This window comes from Scardinius erythrophthalmus, assembly GCF_964197995.2.
Source record: "Scardinius erythrophthalmus genome assembly, chromosome: 22".
Lineage (NCBI taxonomy): Eukaryota > Metazoa > Chordata > Actinopteri > Cypriniformes > Leuciscidae > Scardinius > Scardinius erythrophthalmus.
In genome coordinates, this window is record NC_138242.1 from 31,276,722 (window position 1) to 31,295,590 (window position 18,869).

Below are 18,869 nucleotides of genomic sequence, written 5' to 3' on the forward strand. Positions count from 1 at the left end.
TATTTCAGAGTGGATGTTCAAGATTGCAATGACCAAAACTTCTTTTTTCTAGAAATAACTGATGAATCTTGCACGAGAAGATCAGGAACATGTGATAACTTGTACAAGATTGTATAAAAGGACCATTTTGATTTCCTTTACTCAAACTCTTCATCAATGTTCCAGCAATAGTGAAGCAGAAGGTGTGCCGTCACCTGAAATGGCTCCGCTGGTGAGGCCGGGAATGCCCTGGATCTCGGTGACGTTATTGAGGCTGAAGTATTCATTGCAGCTGGCGTTGAGCTCCGGCCCGTTACAGAAGAGCATCCAAAGCTTCGTGGTCACGGTCACGTTGTCTATTATATCTGTCTTCATGCACTTGTCAAAGCCGTGGTTCTGCAGGGTGCGGTTGCCCAACAAACAAACCCTGGAGAGGACGAAAGAGCGTTTAGAAAGAATTCAAAAGACGAGTTGCAGATTTAAATCAGAGTTTATTGTCAGGAGGGTTGTGGTGATTGAGAAAGCCTGTGAAGCAAACACTACCGCGGATGTTTGTGGTTCAACAAAACGCACTGAGAGCTGCCCAATGCTGATAAAATCTATAAACAGACTCTGTTTAGTCCAAATAAGCAATGCTGTAAAACATACAGTACAATGAGGCTTCAGCATTTTGAAGCAATAGAGGGAAATAGTTGGGTTTCGGAAGTAAAAATTCTCTTTTTATTCAAATCAAAGTGCATTGAAATAAAAGTGTTTAAATAAATAAAATAAAATAATGTAACTTTTTATGTAAATGTAAATTTATTCAAAGCTTATTAGAATCATGTCTTGTAGACTTATATAAAGTTAGTAAACTCAGAAAAAAATTTATGCACGATAGCCTCACAAAAATATAACTTGATATTATGGGAATAAATTATTCTAAACTTTCCCTTTACTAAAAAAAAAAGAAAAGAAAAAAGAAACGCTAAATAAATACACTTAATTATAATGCATTTCCATGCATGCTGGGAACTAGAAATCCACGTCCAGATGGTTATTCATGTAGTCACAAATGCAAAAATCAAAACCAATTAACCTCCCTTTTACAAATGTACCCAAATTTAACAAAATTTAATTGTTACAGAATGTTCAAGAATTGTGTTGCTTTAACTCATTTTAATTAAGTAAACTGAAAAAGTAGCAGAAATGTTTTTTTGAGTGTGTATAATGAGCTGGTTGGTTTGGGTTAAGGCTCCTGAATAAGTGATCGCTGTTGAACCTTCATGAACTTTAACATCTGACTTACGGAAACACCGGAGGTTCAAAGATGGTTTTGAAGACGCCAGCGTAGATGGACAGGATGGACAGCACCACACAGGCCAGGAAAACCAGCGCGAGCCTGTTGACGTACTTCACACCGACGAACACCACCACAGCCATGAGTGTTAGACAACACGTGCCGTACACACGCATGTTATTCAGCATGGCCTCGGCCTCCAGCGCCTTCTCCTCCGCCTTGAAGATGGCAGCGCTGGGCACGATGTAGGTCTGTGGCACAACACAGAATAAAGATGTTCATTTGATTTTATAGAAGAAAATAAAGAGGAAATAATGGGGGAAAACGGGAATGGGATTGGTAAGAACGTTTTGCTTATGTTCCCATTAAGTTACATTCAAGAACGTCCAGTTATTTAAATGTTTTTAAAAATGTTTCTTGGCTATGTGGACATTAAGGAAACATTGCATTGTATCCTTTTGCAAACATTATTGGAACGTTACAGTTCTCTGAACGTTCTAAAGCAACTTTAAACACTGTTAGGCAAATATCCAATTAAAACATTTCAGAAAAACAACATTACATGAATGATTTATGAATGTTTTTGTACTAATGTTTTGAGAACATGACTAAAGACCAGATAACTTTAAACAAATATCCTATTAATTTTACTGGAAGAAAAAAAAAAATCTGTGGACTTTGTTCATAACTTCTGTTAAATGGTTAAAGACCCAATTTTTCTAAATATTTATAAAAAAATATTTCGTTTCTATTGCTGTGTTACTTTAGAACATTTTTTCTACTATAGTAGAATGTTCTATAGTAATGTACTGTAAGAAGTATTTATTTTTTATTTGAGTCCAATTTTATTATTTATTTAATTTAAGCATTTTATTCTTATTTTTATATGAACTATTAAAATTCAAACAATTTTCTATATTATAAATATGCAATATTAAAAAAAAAGTCAATTTACTTCAACTTTATTTTTTTGTACAATAAACACTTTTATACTCACAAATCTAGTCTAATGACTAAAAATTACCAAATGCAATGTTGCCGTATTTTATATAAGCAGTGAAATCATTGCAAATATGTCATAAATATTCAATATATCACACAATAAACAGGGCATAATTCCTCAATTTAAAGTCTAAAGTTATTCTTGGATGATCGTTACGTCACAGCGGCTGATTACCTGTTTCTAAAATCTCCGCTCTTTGGATTTTCTGGACCTAATCTGACTATAGACTGTAATTGGACACACAACACTCACCAGGAAGATCTCGATGGTACCGAGGATGTACATGGCCCCGGCGAACGTGGTGCCCAGATAGAAACACAGTCCCACAGCACCTCCAAACTCAGGGCCCAGAGACCGAGAGATCATGTAGTAGGAGCCTCCAGCTGGGAAAACATCATCAATCATTACAGTAAATACCATTAAACATCCTTACAGTAAACGTGACACAGGACGACAAGCCCTCGATGTTAAAAAAGGGTCAGTTCTACCAGGAAACCATTGGTAGAGTTACAAAAAACACCATAATCCACCATGCAGCTTGGGTGTTTGAGGTTTAAAATTGACCATGATGTCATTTCCTGTTAAAAATGAAAATACAAATACAAAATGTAATACCTGGAACAACACCGTTTGTAGCAATGGCACTCATTGATATGGCTGTCAACATTGTCTGAAAAAAAAAAATACAATTATTAGTTTAGATGTATTAAGTCGATGAAACTCAATCAATAAAGATAGCAATGTACAGTACAGTAATGACGTTCTCCTTTTCTTTGTCCAGGAACATTTAGTTCTGTTAAAGGTCATCTGCATCTGGGTGTTATGCAATCCGGCCCTACCGTTGGAGTGTCCTTGAGCTGAACGTCCACTAAATCCCTGCGTCTCTCGCTCTGTACTCTGGAAAGCTACTGGACTAAAGCCAATTAACGTCCATGAACCTCCAGCAGGGCTTAGCGTTTGAAATAAAGCGGTTTGAATGAAGAAGATTGAGTGATCTTTACTAGCCAAATACAGACACAAAGAGCTGCCATTTTTATCAACATCCCTTTAATGCTGTTTCTGATTATAATCAGATTCATACCCAGTATGCATTTCAATATGTTCAGTTTATATTCTGATTGCTAATATAAACTGTAAAACAAACATATATTCTTTTTTAAATATATAATGTATAGTTTTTTTGTTTTGTGAAAGTTTTTTGAAATGTACAAACTAAAAATTGCCCTTGTTTGTGCACATTGTTATCATTCATCCATGTAATAACTTGCTCCACGTCTATAATAAATAACTTTTCTTTCTGGCTTTTGTCATATAGAACAAATTTTCACCATCCATCCAATCAATTCCTGATTGATGCTCTCAAGTCCAGTCTTGCACTTTTCATCCCTGTTTTACGAAGACATTAAGGAAGAAAAACGGTGTGTTGCACTGGTTTGATATTGATTTAACTTTCCTAAGTGAAGAAGTAAATATGTGATTCAATCGCACATGGAAACGCCTCTCTATCTGCCATTTATCTGTAATAAGCAACGCTGAGATCTTGATGGTTCCTGTAAGAGCGCTATGATGAAAGAGCGAAGTGTTTGAAACTCGACCGTGACACAATCACCGGAAACGTATAATGACACAAGTAAGTAAAGGTTGAGGTGAATTAGATGCTTGATCTCTTTGTCTGATGTGGTTTATAAATAAGCGTCTGTGTTAAAGACTTCTGAGCACAGGATATTACACACGTCTGAGTTCAGACGAAAGAGGAAGGAGGCTAAACTTAACTTGCAGGATCAACGGACAGAACTGATCCACACACACATATATAGAAAAACAACTAGTTCACTTATGACTTTGTAAAATATTATGATTGCACAGCATCCTAACTCAAATGTCTTATCTGGAACACACTATCTTGGGAACTTAAGATGATAATTGTGTCTTACTTTTAAATAAGCAAAAGCTAATGTAATGCTTCCTCAGTCACTGTCTCCAGTTCACACGGTTGGACTTACACACGAGCAGCACATGGACACAATGATAAAGGACTCCATGATTCCCGCCGTTCCCACGATCCATGTCATTCGCAGGAAGAGAATCACTCCCAGGATATTCTGCAGGCAGGGCAGGTAGACGCCGATAAACGTCCCCATCTGTGGACTCTGGACAGAGAGACAACACGGAAAAGACAGCATGAGAAAATGTATAATAAATGATTGTACATGGATGCAATAATTCAGCAAAAAATGATTGTAGGGACGTACAGTTGGAAATATAAAAACCCGGAAACTAAATGAAAATGAGAAATGTTGCATTGGCAACTAGCTGAAATAAAGAAAGTATTATTTATTTTATTTTAGTTAGTTTATTTCAAGTGACGAACATGTATTTTTATCATTAGTTAACAATAATAAACCTGTATACTGATGCTTTTTAGACCCAGAAATCAAAATACTGATGTGAAGAACCTTTAATAAAACATCAAAAACTATATTTTTTATCTCCAAATGACCATATAGGAACTCAAGAACCCTATTCAGCAAAAAAAAAGGTTCTTGATAAAAAGATATTTATCTTCTGAACCTAAAGTGCTTTAAAAACCAGTTTTAACAAAAATCACATTCAATTCTGTGGCAAACTAAAACAAGGGAAAAATCACCCGCAATATGCAATGCAAACCAGATCTAGATCTCATCCATAAGTGCTGTGCATCTAAATGTACATTTAATGTTTCGATGGAAGCTTTTAGCCGTAAAAGAGGCATAATCCATGTTATGTTATCCATTCAAATCATAAATGACCCAGTCCTGAGATTCAGTGTTTCCTCCCAAACCAAGCTTATGATGTGCTTCAATCTTGATACAAAAGAAATCATAGCCAGATTTTGCACGACCAAAAAAATATCAAATGCATATACTAATAAATGCATACCGGAGTGAGATGAACGCTCTCGACACTGTTCCCGCTGGAGTCAATTACACGATATGGATGAACTTTAGTTATTAACTATAGAATCAAATAAAAACCCATGAGGTTCCTAGATGTTTCCTCCAAAATTTCGCTTCTTCACTAGAAGACTTGAGCAGTTTCAGTCCGAGCATCTGAAGCCAGTCGTCTCAGGACTAATAAGAGCGCGTCGCCTTCGCCCCGCTTCACCAATCACAGATGCCCAGAGACGAGGAGACTGGCTGGGGACTGTGGTTTTGTGGGTATTGCCTGGCCATTGCTTAAACATTTTTACTTACTCGCAAGAAATAACCACGAGAACTCATTATGATGATGCCCTCTGGGCTTGAAATGGAAAACAAAGAAAATAGTTGCATTTGTGCATGTGTTAATAAATCTATGCATACGGCTAAAGACTAACCATAGATGTCATCGTATTTTTTTCAAGTGAATAAAAATGAGGCTGAGGGAGACAGGAGACAGAATGGTCTGTATTGTCAGGGCAATTCAACCCAAGTTTTCTGGAGTTAAATAAAATATGGCGTCTATTCAGACTAAAATTGATTGCCTTTCCTGACTGGTCATACAAATAAAGGATTTCAAAAGGGGGTTTTCGCTGTGCTGCCATACACTGAAAAACAGTGTAGGATTTACTTTAATAAAACTAATTTCCCTCAGAAATTGCTAGTAAATTTCACAAATAGTTACATGGGATTACATTGTAAATAATTACAAGGAATGACAAGTAACAAAACATGAACATTTTAAGTAGAAAGTACTCCAATAATCATTTATAAAATCAAAAAATATATTTTTTACAGTGTAGAAGAACCATTTTTGGTTCCCTAAAGAACCTTTCAGTAGGCGCATTTCCATTCCATTATTAATTGCACTAGCCATTATTATTAATGGAAGGAGATGTGTGTGTGTTTTCCAAGCATTAATGGTAAGAGAACGACCCTTATTATACTTAAGAGCGGCACATATGAGGTGTTTCTGGGTGTTTCTCCCTCATATCTGCGTCGAGGTCTTGATTGTGGCATTTATTTGAGGTTTAGAATCCAGTATTCCTGTAATTCTTTTGTCTTTTATGAATTTAATAAAGAACTCTGTCTCGTATTCTGTCCAAACACACCGTGTCATCACGTCAGGTGACCTGTAAATGCGCAAAAACTGTTTCCATTGCAGTTTTGCAAAATATTTATTTTTCGAATTGCCTGAAAAACCTCCTCATGCGAGCGTAAAAATATGTTTGCGATAAATGGGAGTTATTGCGAAATTGACGGGTTTCCATTGGGCGTATTTTCAATTCGCAATTTCAATTTGCGCAGTTTGAAGGGTAATGGAAACGCGGCTAGTGAACACTTCTTAAAAAAAATAAAAAAATTTCCTTGTGTGAAGAACATTTAACAAAATGAAAAGAACCTTTTCAACTATAAAGTACCTTTTGTGCAATAGAAAGATTCTGTGGATGTTAAGCACTCTTCACAGAACCATCGATGCCAATAAAGAACCTTTATTACTCTTTATAAGGGCGTGGAACAACAGAACTAAGAGAACTTCAGGTCATTTCCGACTTGCTTCTGTAATCAGACTTTCCAAACAATCTGACCTGTATTAATTTCCTGTCGAATTCTCAACAAAGGCTGGAAGAATGTAGAGAATGTGTGTCTGATTTGTTTTAGATTGCAGGGCACAGACACAAACTTCAAACATCCTGAAAGCTCTGCTGCTTTCATTCATGTCTACAGATAAAATGAATTTAGTCTTTAATGCCAACTTTAAAGGAAATGGTCCAAATACTTGTCTTTATGATGTTTTGGGTATTTGATAAAGTATGTTACCTTGACTTTTTTCTTCTTGGCACCTTCGTCCTCGTCGGCCTCCTCGTGCTCTCTGACGCCCTGCGTGAGGTTCGTGTAGTTGGCCAGTTTGCTGAGCAGCGAAGACACCATGGGATTGCTGTCCATCTCCTCCTGAAAGTGTAAAAGGTCACATGTTTGATGGAAAACCGCTGTATTCCAAACCGGCAAACACAAACGACTCATTTCAAACCTCTACAATGTCTCGGACGGCAAAAATAAATGCAGAGACCAGAATCAAAAGGACATAATAACAGCTTTGTCCGTCCGAAATCATAAAAATATACAAAAATAAACATCATGACCCATGAATGACTTTATTTGTGATCATAAACATGAAACGAGAATGTGGAAAACAGGCTTGATGTCAAATATAGGCTTGAGAATAAACACAAAGTTTGTTCTGACTGAAAACAATAATATATATATATATATATATATATATATATTGTCAAGAACATATCTGGGTCAAATTCAAAATAAGGATATGCCAGATTTTTGGATATTAATGTTTTTGGAATTATTATATTATTTAAGTAAGGCAAAAAAATAAAAAATCCACATCGTTGTAGTATTTATTGTAATATTAAAATATTATTTAATTCGTATTTTAGTAAGTAAAAATCAATAAGTATTTTAGCATTACATTTAAAAGCACAAAAGTAAAATGTTTAGATTGATAACTGATGAAAATGTGAGGATAAATGTGCAAAATTATGCAAATAAATGAATAAATAAATACAAAAAATAAAAATCATGGCCTTGAAATAATTATTAATCTTAGTTTTTTTATTGTACTGTTAATCAAAGGACATGCAGCAATGTTCAATCATATTGAAATATAAACATTTAAAAACTTCACCACTGAAGTTTAAGTACCTCAAAAAGTGCCATGTTTTTCCCATCATATAGCGTTCCCTTATAATCATCTGTGTTATGGATGAACGGGCTGCTTTCCCTTGGGGTTCCATCACCTGTATTAGAAAGATAGACAGAACAGAGAGAAAACACATGATTTCTAAAACGCTGTGTGCTTACAGAACTGAGAGGTGTTTATGGTGTGTTATCTTCGGGATAGATTAGGAAAAACTGGACTTGACTTCCTATCCATTGCTGTAGGTCAGACATAATGATTTTCCTATAATTAGAGCATGATGGCGATCGATGTCCTCCCGTGTGGCTCTACGGTTCACCAGTCACACTGATGTTCAGAGCAGAGGACGGCATATGGCGTCCCGTCATGAAGCGCTTATAAAGCCTGAAACGTATCGCTTAAAACATGCAATTACGTGGAGGTGGACGTCGCTCGCCCGCTGATCCGCCTGGGTTTGTGGTTATATATAGATGTTAAATTGCAGTGATTTTACATAAACATCTGGACTGGGCTGGACTTATTTTTTAGATTACATCGCTTTATTCATATCCTCAGACCTATCATTTCAGTGCAGATTTAGACAGACACTGTTCCAAGAGTTTCTTAGCTTGAACTAAACAATTTACACTCTGAAATCTCTAGTAAATTTTACAAATAATAACAAAGAAACGGCGAGCAACACACTGAATTATACATGACAGATTAAGAAGAAAAGGTACATAATTAGACTTTCCCATCATTGGATATTTTTATGGATTTTTCTATTTTAATCAAATTAATTAATTAAACAGCTCATAAACATACTTAATCACTAGAAAAAAAATGTAAACAACCCATTAACATGAAAGCCTATGCAATCATTTAAGGAATTCCACCTTAAATAGAACCTTTTTGGCATAAAGAGTTCTTTAAAATTGAGTCAAGAACTGTTGGGTTCTATATAGAACCTTTTTCTAGGAATAGTATTTTCTTGTTTTTCCTACATGTCAATTTCTTTTTGTTTAAATTACATCGCAGCGGTACAAGATAAGTTAAATGTTTGAACTGTTTAACTTTGTAAACAACAAAGTCCAAGAGTATGTTTAATGGTAAACTTAAAAAAAAAAGAAGCTTTTGTAAGCCTGCCAGACACTACAAATGTGACCAAGCTTGACGATCCATCAAAATCTGTGTATGATTATGCAATAAAACCACAAGATGCTCGAATATGGATGTGGACTTTCTTATACAGCTTGAAACAATAGTGCATTTGCAAACTGGTCTGAAACTAGTCCAGATTGTTTGGAATGCAGATTTATGTGTCTGAAGTTCTCAAAGTGATGCTAAATTCACAGCTCGCACTGAACACACCTGAATACATGGATGCTTTAATTCAAAGCATCTTTAAGTGCATTCAAACAACACATTTGACAGTTCTACAGTACAAAACAGCTTCAGACTGATGGCAGAAGGTCTCGACTCTATCACAGCTTTCATTGGCCAAGGGTTGCCCAAGAGGACGTTTGACTGACATGTAACGCAACCAATCACAGTCCATTTTGTGTCTCGTCATGTTTAATGGGCGTGAAAATGTAAAGTCAATGTCCCTGCAATAACAGACCGGTGTACATCTAATAAATGATTCATTCAAGAACGTTTTGCAAGTTTACTGCAACAATGGAGTCGCAAACTTCACATACTTTTGAATATCCACCATATGTGACCCTGGATCACGTCACCAGTCACATGCCGCACGGGTTTATCTGTGGCAATAGCCAACAATACACTGTATGGGGCAAAATTATCGATTTTTCTTTTATGCCAAAAATCATATTAAGTAAAGATCATGTTCCATGAAGATATTTTGTAAATTTCTTACTGTAAATATATAAAACATTTATTTGTGTGAGTGAATGCAGCACAATCCAACATAAATGCACAAATTTAAAGGAGATTTTCTCAATGTTTCGATTTTTTTGCACCCTCAGATTCCAGATTTTCAATAGTTGTATCTCGACCAAATATTGTCCTATCCTAACAAACCATACATCAAATGGAAAGCTTATTTATCCAGCTTTCAGATGACAAAATGGTCCAGGGTCACATTTAGTTGATCCTGGTGAGCTCTCAGTGTCACAGTTGTAAACACGACTGCTTTCTTCTTCCGCGAGGGGTATTGGCGTCATGACGGCTTTGTTTCCAGGCGGACCATTGAATAATGCGACACACACGTCTCCCAGACATCATTCAACCAATCAGATGACGACTTAAAAACAACTGAAGTGTTTCCAGTTATGCATCAGACGTTCAGCCAACGGTCTGTGTTGAGGTGTTGAACTGTTCACTATGACTAGAATGTTCATCAGAAACCAGGATTTTTCAAGAGCATTTCAGACCATCTGTACATTTAGATTAAAATGGTTTATTCTTTGTTATCTTTTTAACTGTTTTAGGTAACACTATTTCAATTGTCCACTTTAGACTTTCTACTAGCTAACTTTGCAACTACATGTCAACTAGCTCTCATTAGAGTATTAATAAACTGTCTGCTTAATATCTGCTAACACTTGACTTTAACGCTCCTCAACAGACCTTCTACTGACTATATTTTTTCAATGACATGTCAACTTATTCTACTATCCTGAACACTAATACGTAACCCAGACCTAACAGTCTACTAATACTCTAATGACTGCTAGTTGACATATAGTTGCAAAGTTACTTATAGTTAGTAATGTCTCAAAGTGCAACTCTGTTTTAAATGAGAAACGTTGAGCAACTCTATTTGTGTTCAGAACTGCAGAGCTGCTGTTATCGTCAATAAGTCAATGACAATTGCATTTTTGCAACCTATTTTACAACCATAATCTGATATATTTCAGAACGACACCAGATATTTAACAATAAAAAGTTGGACAGAGCTTAGATTTTAAGGACTATGCATTAAGAAAATGCATTAAAAGGATTTTATGATTACTTTCTAAAAGTTTTTTTCTAAAACTTTATTTTGGGCCTTTAGCACTTTTATTGACAGAGACATTAATGTATATTGTGAAGATCTATGGAGAATGTAATCAGGACAACAAAAGTTTCAAACACGAGCAAAACATTAAACGTTTTGGCATTAAATGATCATTTTATTCTACTGTTCACGTTCACATTGGCATCTATGACTGCAGACACTTGATACAGTATGACCAATCTCACGAGACGTGATCCACTTTCATCAGAATGACCTAGATTACAGACGTGCTTATATCACTGCTGACGTCACAGTCCTTCATCCAGTGATGGAAACACACATGGAGAATGAATGAGTGGGCAAAATGGAAAGCAGGAAGGAAACAATTAATTAAGCTTAAACCAAAGCAGAACTGGAGCTATGATGGGACCAGCCAAAATTACCAACAAGATCATCAAGTTCATCCAATCAGCAGCGCCACACTGCGCGTCCTTGGCTTAAGACGATTCCCTTTCCAGCAATGACAGTGGCGGCGTCCGAGCCGAGTGTTTACAAACACTCTAATTGTGGACATGGAAGTCAAAGATCACATATAGCAATAATCTCACAGAGAATTCAGCCTTCTTAACGCATGAGACTAAACTGGATGCTGGTGATCACAACAATGAAGATTGACCCTAATAAAAGTGACAACATCAGAGATGGCCAAAGGAAATCATGCCTTTACACAAACAAGTCACTATTACTGTCAGTAACAAAAGTGTTTCTTTTGGAGTTTCTCTCTTGGTGAGGAGACTGTGCTGTTACTTTAAGTGATCAGACACACAATATTCACCTGCTGCATTATAAAACAGGTGGGAACCCCCCCCCCCCGAGGGGACCGGAGACAAAAGCTGAGAAAAAAAAAAACATTTAAACCGAGAAAAATAAACTGAGGGGACCAGAGACAAAGTTGAGGGAAAAAAATTTCAAACAGAAAATAAAATAAAATATTAAAATAAAACAGAATGGAAAAATAATAAAAATGAATAAAACAAAATAAGATAAAATAAAATAAAAATAATAAATGAAACCAAATAAAATTAATAAAATAAGATACTAAAAACCTGGGGGGATCTGAGACATATTTTACACATAATTGAGGGGAAAATATTATTTAAACAGAAAATAAGATAATATGAAATAAAATAAAATAAAATAAAAATGTATATATATATATATATATATATATATATATATATATATATATATATATATATATATATATATATATAAAATACTAAAATTCACAAAATAAAAATTATTGTATTTAACAAAAGAACAGACGACAGCTCCACCTGAACATCAGCCCATCTTTACGGACCAGTGGACCTGATATCTGCTGCACAGGTGCTCAATATAGAGACACACCAAGGACTTCTATTTGCTCTCCAGAAACATAAAAGTTGGAGTTGGCAAGAAGAACAACTAAGAACTTTCTTTTCAACCTTTTTGCAAAAAGTTGTTGCAAGAAAGGCTGAAATTAACACGTCAGGTAGGCGTCAGTCAGCCTCTGTGGTAATAAATGGCCACATGCTCTATTTATATCAGCTAAGCTCTCTCTGGTTCTGATCTTTAAGCGGCCTACGGTAGCTATGTTTTACACCGGCTGACTGTGCAAGAGACGGAGGCAGAAAGAGTCACTCCAATCCCTTTATCCAACACGGATGTCAAGCAATTAGAAGGCCCAAAGTCTGGCAAAGTAAATAAGCCCACGCAAACGTGTACAACAAACGCTGCCTTCAAAATGACACTCAAAGTCACTTTACAATATTCTGATCGTCAACATTAAATGCCAAAATATCATTCATTCATGTAATTCAAGAAAGTACAAAGACAACACTGATCTCAGACTTGGAAAAGTCACTTAAAGTAAGTTTAGAAAAGATGTTTGTTATTTACAACCGTAAAACACCAACCTATCTTCTATCTGAAAAACCTATTCGGTTTTATTCTGGTCATATTCATAACATTAATATCCTAAAAGATCCAGAAAGTAAACTAAAACTAGCTTGATGCAACTTGTCACTACTTTAAATGGTCTCTCAAAGTGAGTTCTGGAGATATTCTGATTGACAGCATTTAAACACCAAAATATCTCAGCTGATTATGAAGTTTATGAACCACAATTACATGTCTACTAAAGTAAGAATTGACACTATATTAATGCAACTAGTCACAAATGTAACTTGAAGTTGGTTTAAAAAAAGTTATAGTTTGGTTGACAACATTAAAACAGTAAAATATCTCATTCTAGATGATCGAGAAGTTCCAAAGCAGCAATTTCACTCCCATTTTCATTGTAAATTAAGACTAGCTCAATGAAACTAGTCACAAATGTTACCTAACGTTAGTTTAGAAAAGGTTATATTGTCATTGACAACATTAAAAAGTACAAATATCTTGTTGTAGCTGACTGTAAAGCTCCGGTAAAGAACTACAGTAAGACTAACTCAATGCATCTAGTCACAAATGTCAATTAATATCAGTTTGGAAAACATTATATTCTGTTTGATCTCATTCTAGCTAATTGTGAAGATCCACAACTTCAATTTCATGTCTAATAAAGCACTGTAAGACTACTGTAACTCGAGAATCACTTATTATATTCCTCAATTGTAAATCATCTGCTAAAAGAATAAATCCAAATGTCACTTAAAGACTAAAGTCAGTCTTGGGAGACAGCGTTAAAATGGAAAAATCTCTCATTTAGCTGATTGTGACGTTCAGGAACAGCAATTTCAATTTCACGCAATTTCACCAATCACATCATATCCTTCAAAATGCACTTTTCCTCAAATGAATCACTGTAATCCTCATTTTAAAGGTCACTTTGGTTGACAACACTAAAATGGCCAAATATCTCATTCTAGCCGATTGTGAAGGTCCAGAACATCAACTTCAAATGAAGACCAGGGTATATTCTTGGTTGACAACATTAAAACAACAAAATATCGCCTACCCAAGATGTTCAACTGAACTGAAAACGCGCGCTAGCTCAACAACTCGTCACGACCTTCAAAAAGTCAGTTTACACAAACTACTACTATCCAGTTACCCGTAATTTTGTAAATGTAGTTTACACCTCATGGGCACCATCCCACGGGCATCACGGGCACCAGAGAGTGTGAATCCAGGGCGGCGAGCGGCACTTACCCCGCGGGCAGGAGCTGGACCCCGGGTCCATGCTGACGGAGAGAGAGAGGGCGAGGTGTCCCCTGAAGCCTGAGGACGCTGGGACGACACTATAGTGTGCTCTGATGATCAGCGCCTGTGACGCCGCCAATATAACAGAGACATCAGTCCCTGAGCGCTTGATCCCTGATCTAAACCACTCACCCAGACACGGGGGAGGAGCGGAGAGAGAGGGAGAGGGGAGAGAGAGAGAGAGAGAGAGAGAGAGAGAGAGAGAGAGAGAGAGAGAGAGAGAGAGAGAGAGAGAGAGAGAGAGAGAGTGTGTGTGAGTGAGAGTGAGAGTGAGAGGAGAGAGAGAGAGAGAGAGAGAGAGAGAGAGAGAGAGAGAGAGAGAGAGAGAGTGTGTGTGTGAGTGAGAGTGAGAGGAGAGAGAGAGAGAGAGAGAGAGAGAGAGAGAGAGAGAGAGAGAGAGAGAGAGAGAGAGAGAGTGTGTGAGTGAGAGTGAGAGTGAGAGGAGAGAGAGAGAGAGAGAGAGAGAGAGAGAGTGAGAGGAGAGAGAGAGAGAGAGAGAGAGAGAGAGAGAGAGAGAGAGAGAGAGAGAGAGAGAGAGGAGAGAGAGAGAGAGTGAGAGAGAGAGAGAGAGAGAGAGAGAGAGAGAGAGAGAGAGAGAGAGAGAGAGAGAGAGAGAGAGAGAGAGAGTGAGAGGGAGAGGGAGGAGAGAGAGAGAGGGGAGAGAGAGAGGGATAAAGAGATATAAGGTAGGAAAGTGATTGATGGAGGCAGTGCAGAGAGAGAGTGACAGAGACAGAGATAGAGATAGAGAGAGATAGAGAAAGAGAGAGATAGAGAAAGAGATAGATAGATAGATAGATAGATAGATAGATAGATAGATAGATAGATAGATAGATAGATAGATAGATAGATAGATAGATAGATAGATAGATAGATAGATAGATAGATAGATAGATAGATAGATAGATAGATAGATAGATAGATAGATAGATAGATAGATAGATAGATAGATAGATAGATAGATAGATAGATAGATAGATAGATAGATAGATAGATAGATGGCATTCCACCACACTAAAGCTATACGTCAGCGAAGTCATTATGACTGCGCATCCGAAAAACAGTTTCTAAACAATTTCACGTAATAAAAGGCATATTTGATACAACAGAGCGAGAAACATGATACGCATTGGTATTGTGTTGGGTTGCCACTTGATATCCACAATTGTTTATCATACTAAAGAAACAAAAATGTCCCTTAAAAAATAATAACTAAATAAACAAAATAATTAATTATATATTATATTAAATAAATTAAGTGAATTAAAATATTTATTTATTTAGTAATGAAAATTGTTGATGCATAGCATGCCAATCATATTTTTTTTAATCAACATTTAGAAATGTATAATAGTTTTTTAAGTTTTTCTTTATTTTAATCATCTTTTTTCCTTATAAACTTTTTAAATGGTTATAATATATGCATATTCATGTATGCATATTTATATAAAAAAAAGTATGTGCATATATATATATATATTTTAAAAAAAATATTTAATTAAATACGTACCATACATAAAATAGAGGGAAAAAAAAATTTGTTAACCAAATCAAAGATAAATTAAAACATAATATTTTCATGACAATTTGAGTCTGTAACATTGCATTATTATTATTTGTTTAAGCAACGAGGCAGTTGAGGTGGTGTAATACTGTGAATAGTCTTCATCAGTCACACACAGCTCTCCTCTCCACACTGCTGCTTTATTGCAGGAACTGACTTTACGACTGCCACATTAATTGGTTGTGGAGTGACTCTTCATCAGCATGTGAACTGGGCAGTAATCACTTAACCAGATTAACCAAATCCTGTCCTTTTTATAAAGCGTAGCGGACCTGAAGCAGGGAGGACCACGCATGACAGACACTCGTCATTCACAACACTGGCCTGAAGATGAGGGAAGATGCAAGCATTAGGAAATCGACACAAACCCCGGATGGGCGGATGGGCGGATGGGCGGATGGGCGGATGGGCGGATGGGGGGATGGGGGGATGGTTCACATCAGCTTCAGCTTTATGAGTGTGAACCGCTGCATTTCATCAGGTTTTGAAGTTACAGCAGGACATTGGCAAAACTAAATCAGAACGAAAAATAAATCACATCAAACCAGGATTTAAAACATGTTTGATTACATTTCTGATAAAAGATTATCATGATCACCAAAACTGACAACAAAAGGGAATTCCATCTATTCTTGTAGAAATAAATCCTCTTAAAGGGTCATAATAATAATAATAATAATAATAATAATAATAATAATAATTATTATTATTATTATTATTATTATTATTATTAATTATTATTATTATTATTAATATTAACATAATAATAATAGTAACAATAAATAAAACTATATTTTATTAATATAATAACAACAATAAAAATAGTAGTGCATTTTGTTAACAATAATAGTAATTGTATTATTGTTAACATAATAATATAATAATAACAATAATATTATATAATTTTAATATTATAAACAAAACAATACTAATTGTAACAATACTAGTAACCTTTATTAATAACAACAATAGGAAATTATTTTTATTACCACTACTACCACGACAATATGACCCCTTCAGGAGGATCAAGACAGATTTAAAGCTTGCGATTCGTTGATAATAATCATGGCAAAGACGAGCTGTATCTGAAGCTCAACACTGAGGTCTCCATTTCTGTCTGACAGTCATTATTTCTGTCTGACACACAAGCTCTTCATATCACACACACTCACTTCCTCTGACCCGGCAGAAAATACAGAACTGGGACATGAGGATGTTATTTCATTGTGTCCATTATAAGAACAGAAATCACACACAGGCCTATAAATGACTTCAGCAAATCATCAAACCCGTACAGATGATGATTATTATTATTTTTTTTTTTGGTTCTTCTGGTGGCCTTACGCCCGTTTCACACATACTCTGTGTGCAGTGTGTATGCGGTGCGTGTTGCGGTGTGTATGCGGTGCAGGAGCAGCACGCGCTAGTGCTTTCACATATGCTGCGTTTGCAGTGCGTAACTGATCCACGACTGTACCACAAACACATACTCACTATTTTTATTTCAAATCCAGAAGTTATCAGCAACTTTTACTTAAAAAAAAGTTTTGTCAGCATTGCGATTCTCTTTGTACACATAAACACTATTTAATAGACGTTTAAACACAATTTAAACAACGTATTATTCAATGCTACTTCTATATAGATTTATATATTAAGTTGCTCAAGCAAGTGGTAAAATATTTAACCATGTAGCCTACTTATAATAAAATCTGAAAAAATTTAAATTAAAACTTAAAATTGACAAAAACAGCCAACTCTCATGCCTTTTCTTTTGCATTTAAATTTTAATACAATAAATCTTGCATGTCACAAAGACTTGAGACGAGTGTTGTTCATTATGTCGCCTTGTTAAGGTAAATTGTAGTTTTCCTTGCTTTACCCCGGTCTTAAAGTAAATTGTGGGTGGGGGGGTCTGTGTTGCTATTTTATACTTTTCTGTTGCTTTTACATCTATTTATTCAGACATCTTGTCTCATTTTGTAAATATTGGAGTACTTTTTATATGTTTGCAGAAAAAAAACTTGGGCAAAAGAAATAACTTCACTTGTGCCGGTGCCGTATCTCATCTCTATAAATATTTATTAAGGTTTCCCCAGCAGAGGGAGACAGTAAATCACTGAGGAATGATGGATGTGCTTCAGATCAGTGTTACCTGAACATGACTGTGCTCAGAAAAGCAGTCACTCTATTGCTGTAGTGTATAGTATGAGCACCATGCACAGTGCGGTCTGTATGCATTGCATGGATGACAAAATGTGCTTGACTTCACCTTCCCTTTCAGTGTAATGAATGAAACAGAAGTGATATCTTTTTCTCGACTCGATTTTTGAATGGGCTGGAAAAAGATTAGAATATGTGACCCTGGATCACGTCACCAGTCACATGTCGCACGGGTATCTCTGTGGCAATAGCCAACAATACATTGTATGGGGCAAATAATAATATATTTTTTTATGGCAAAAATCATTAGGATATTAAGTAAAGATCATGTTCCATGAATTTATTTTGTAAATTTCCAACCGTAAATATATAAAACATTTATTTTTGTGAGTGAATGTTCAAAATCGCAAACATAAATGAACAACTTTAAAGGAGATTTTCTCAATATTTAGATTTTTTTGCATCCTCAGATTCCAGATTTTCAATAGCTGTATCTCTGACAAATATCCTAACAAACCATGCATCAATGGAAAGCTTATTAGTTCAGCTTTCAAATTATGTATAAATCTCAATTTAAAAAAATTCACCCATGTGACTGGTTTTGTGGTCCAGGGTCACATATTTGATTAAAAATGCAAAACACCATTTAAATTAACATGTTTAAGTTGTGTACAAGTCAACTTATACTTGATGTACAGAGTTGTACACTCTGTCTGTTCATTCACGACGGTTAATTGAGTTTCTAATGGACTCCAGCAGCAGCAGCAGATGTTTTTCCAGCCTGTGATTAGTGTGCGTCAGCCAGAGCTGTAAAAGTGAAGGAGCGATTACATCTTGATGCAATGGCAGCAGTGAATCAGCGCACACAGCGGGCAATAACAAGCGCAAGATTAAACCCACGTTTGAAAGGAGAGCGGCTACTGGAGGACAGGACGAAATAACAAACACAACGTGTTCCCTAAACAGTGATTCAGCGAGAGAACTCAATCGGCCGTTGTTTTCAGAGTCTAGAGCTGACGGTCTG

General features: G+C 35.9%; 1 protein-coding gene across 6 annotated transcripts in view; it reads right to left on the reverse strand.

Moving 5' to 3' along the window:
- The window catches only part of slc12a7b (solute carrier family 12 member 7b), a 74,345-nt gene that overhangs the window by 24,760 nt on the left and 30,716 nt on the right, over nt 1–18,869 (reverse strand). For all 6 annotated transcript variants that reach the window (XR_014029223.1, XR_014029224.1, XM_081353216.1 and 3 more), the window contains exons 2-8: nt 7,937–8,031; nt 7,040–7,171; nt 4,265–4,411; nt 2,877–2,931; nt 2,514–2,644; nt 1,268–1,509; nt 195–406 (exon numbers count right to left, since the gene is read on the reverse strand). Coding sequence is in view for 4 of the 6 variants with exons in the window: in XM_081353216.1 (XP_081209342.1) it covers nt 195–406; nt 1,268–1,509; nt 2,514–2,644; nt 2,877–2,931; nt 4,265–4,411; nt 7,040–7,171; nt 7,937–8,031 (1,014 nt within the window). In the remaining 2 variants the exon portion in view is untranslated. The remainder of the gene's footprint in view (nt 1–194; nt 407–1,267; nt 1,510–2,513; nt 2,645–2,876; nt 2,932–4,264; nt 4,412–7,039; nt 7,172–7,936; nt 8,032–18,869) is intronic.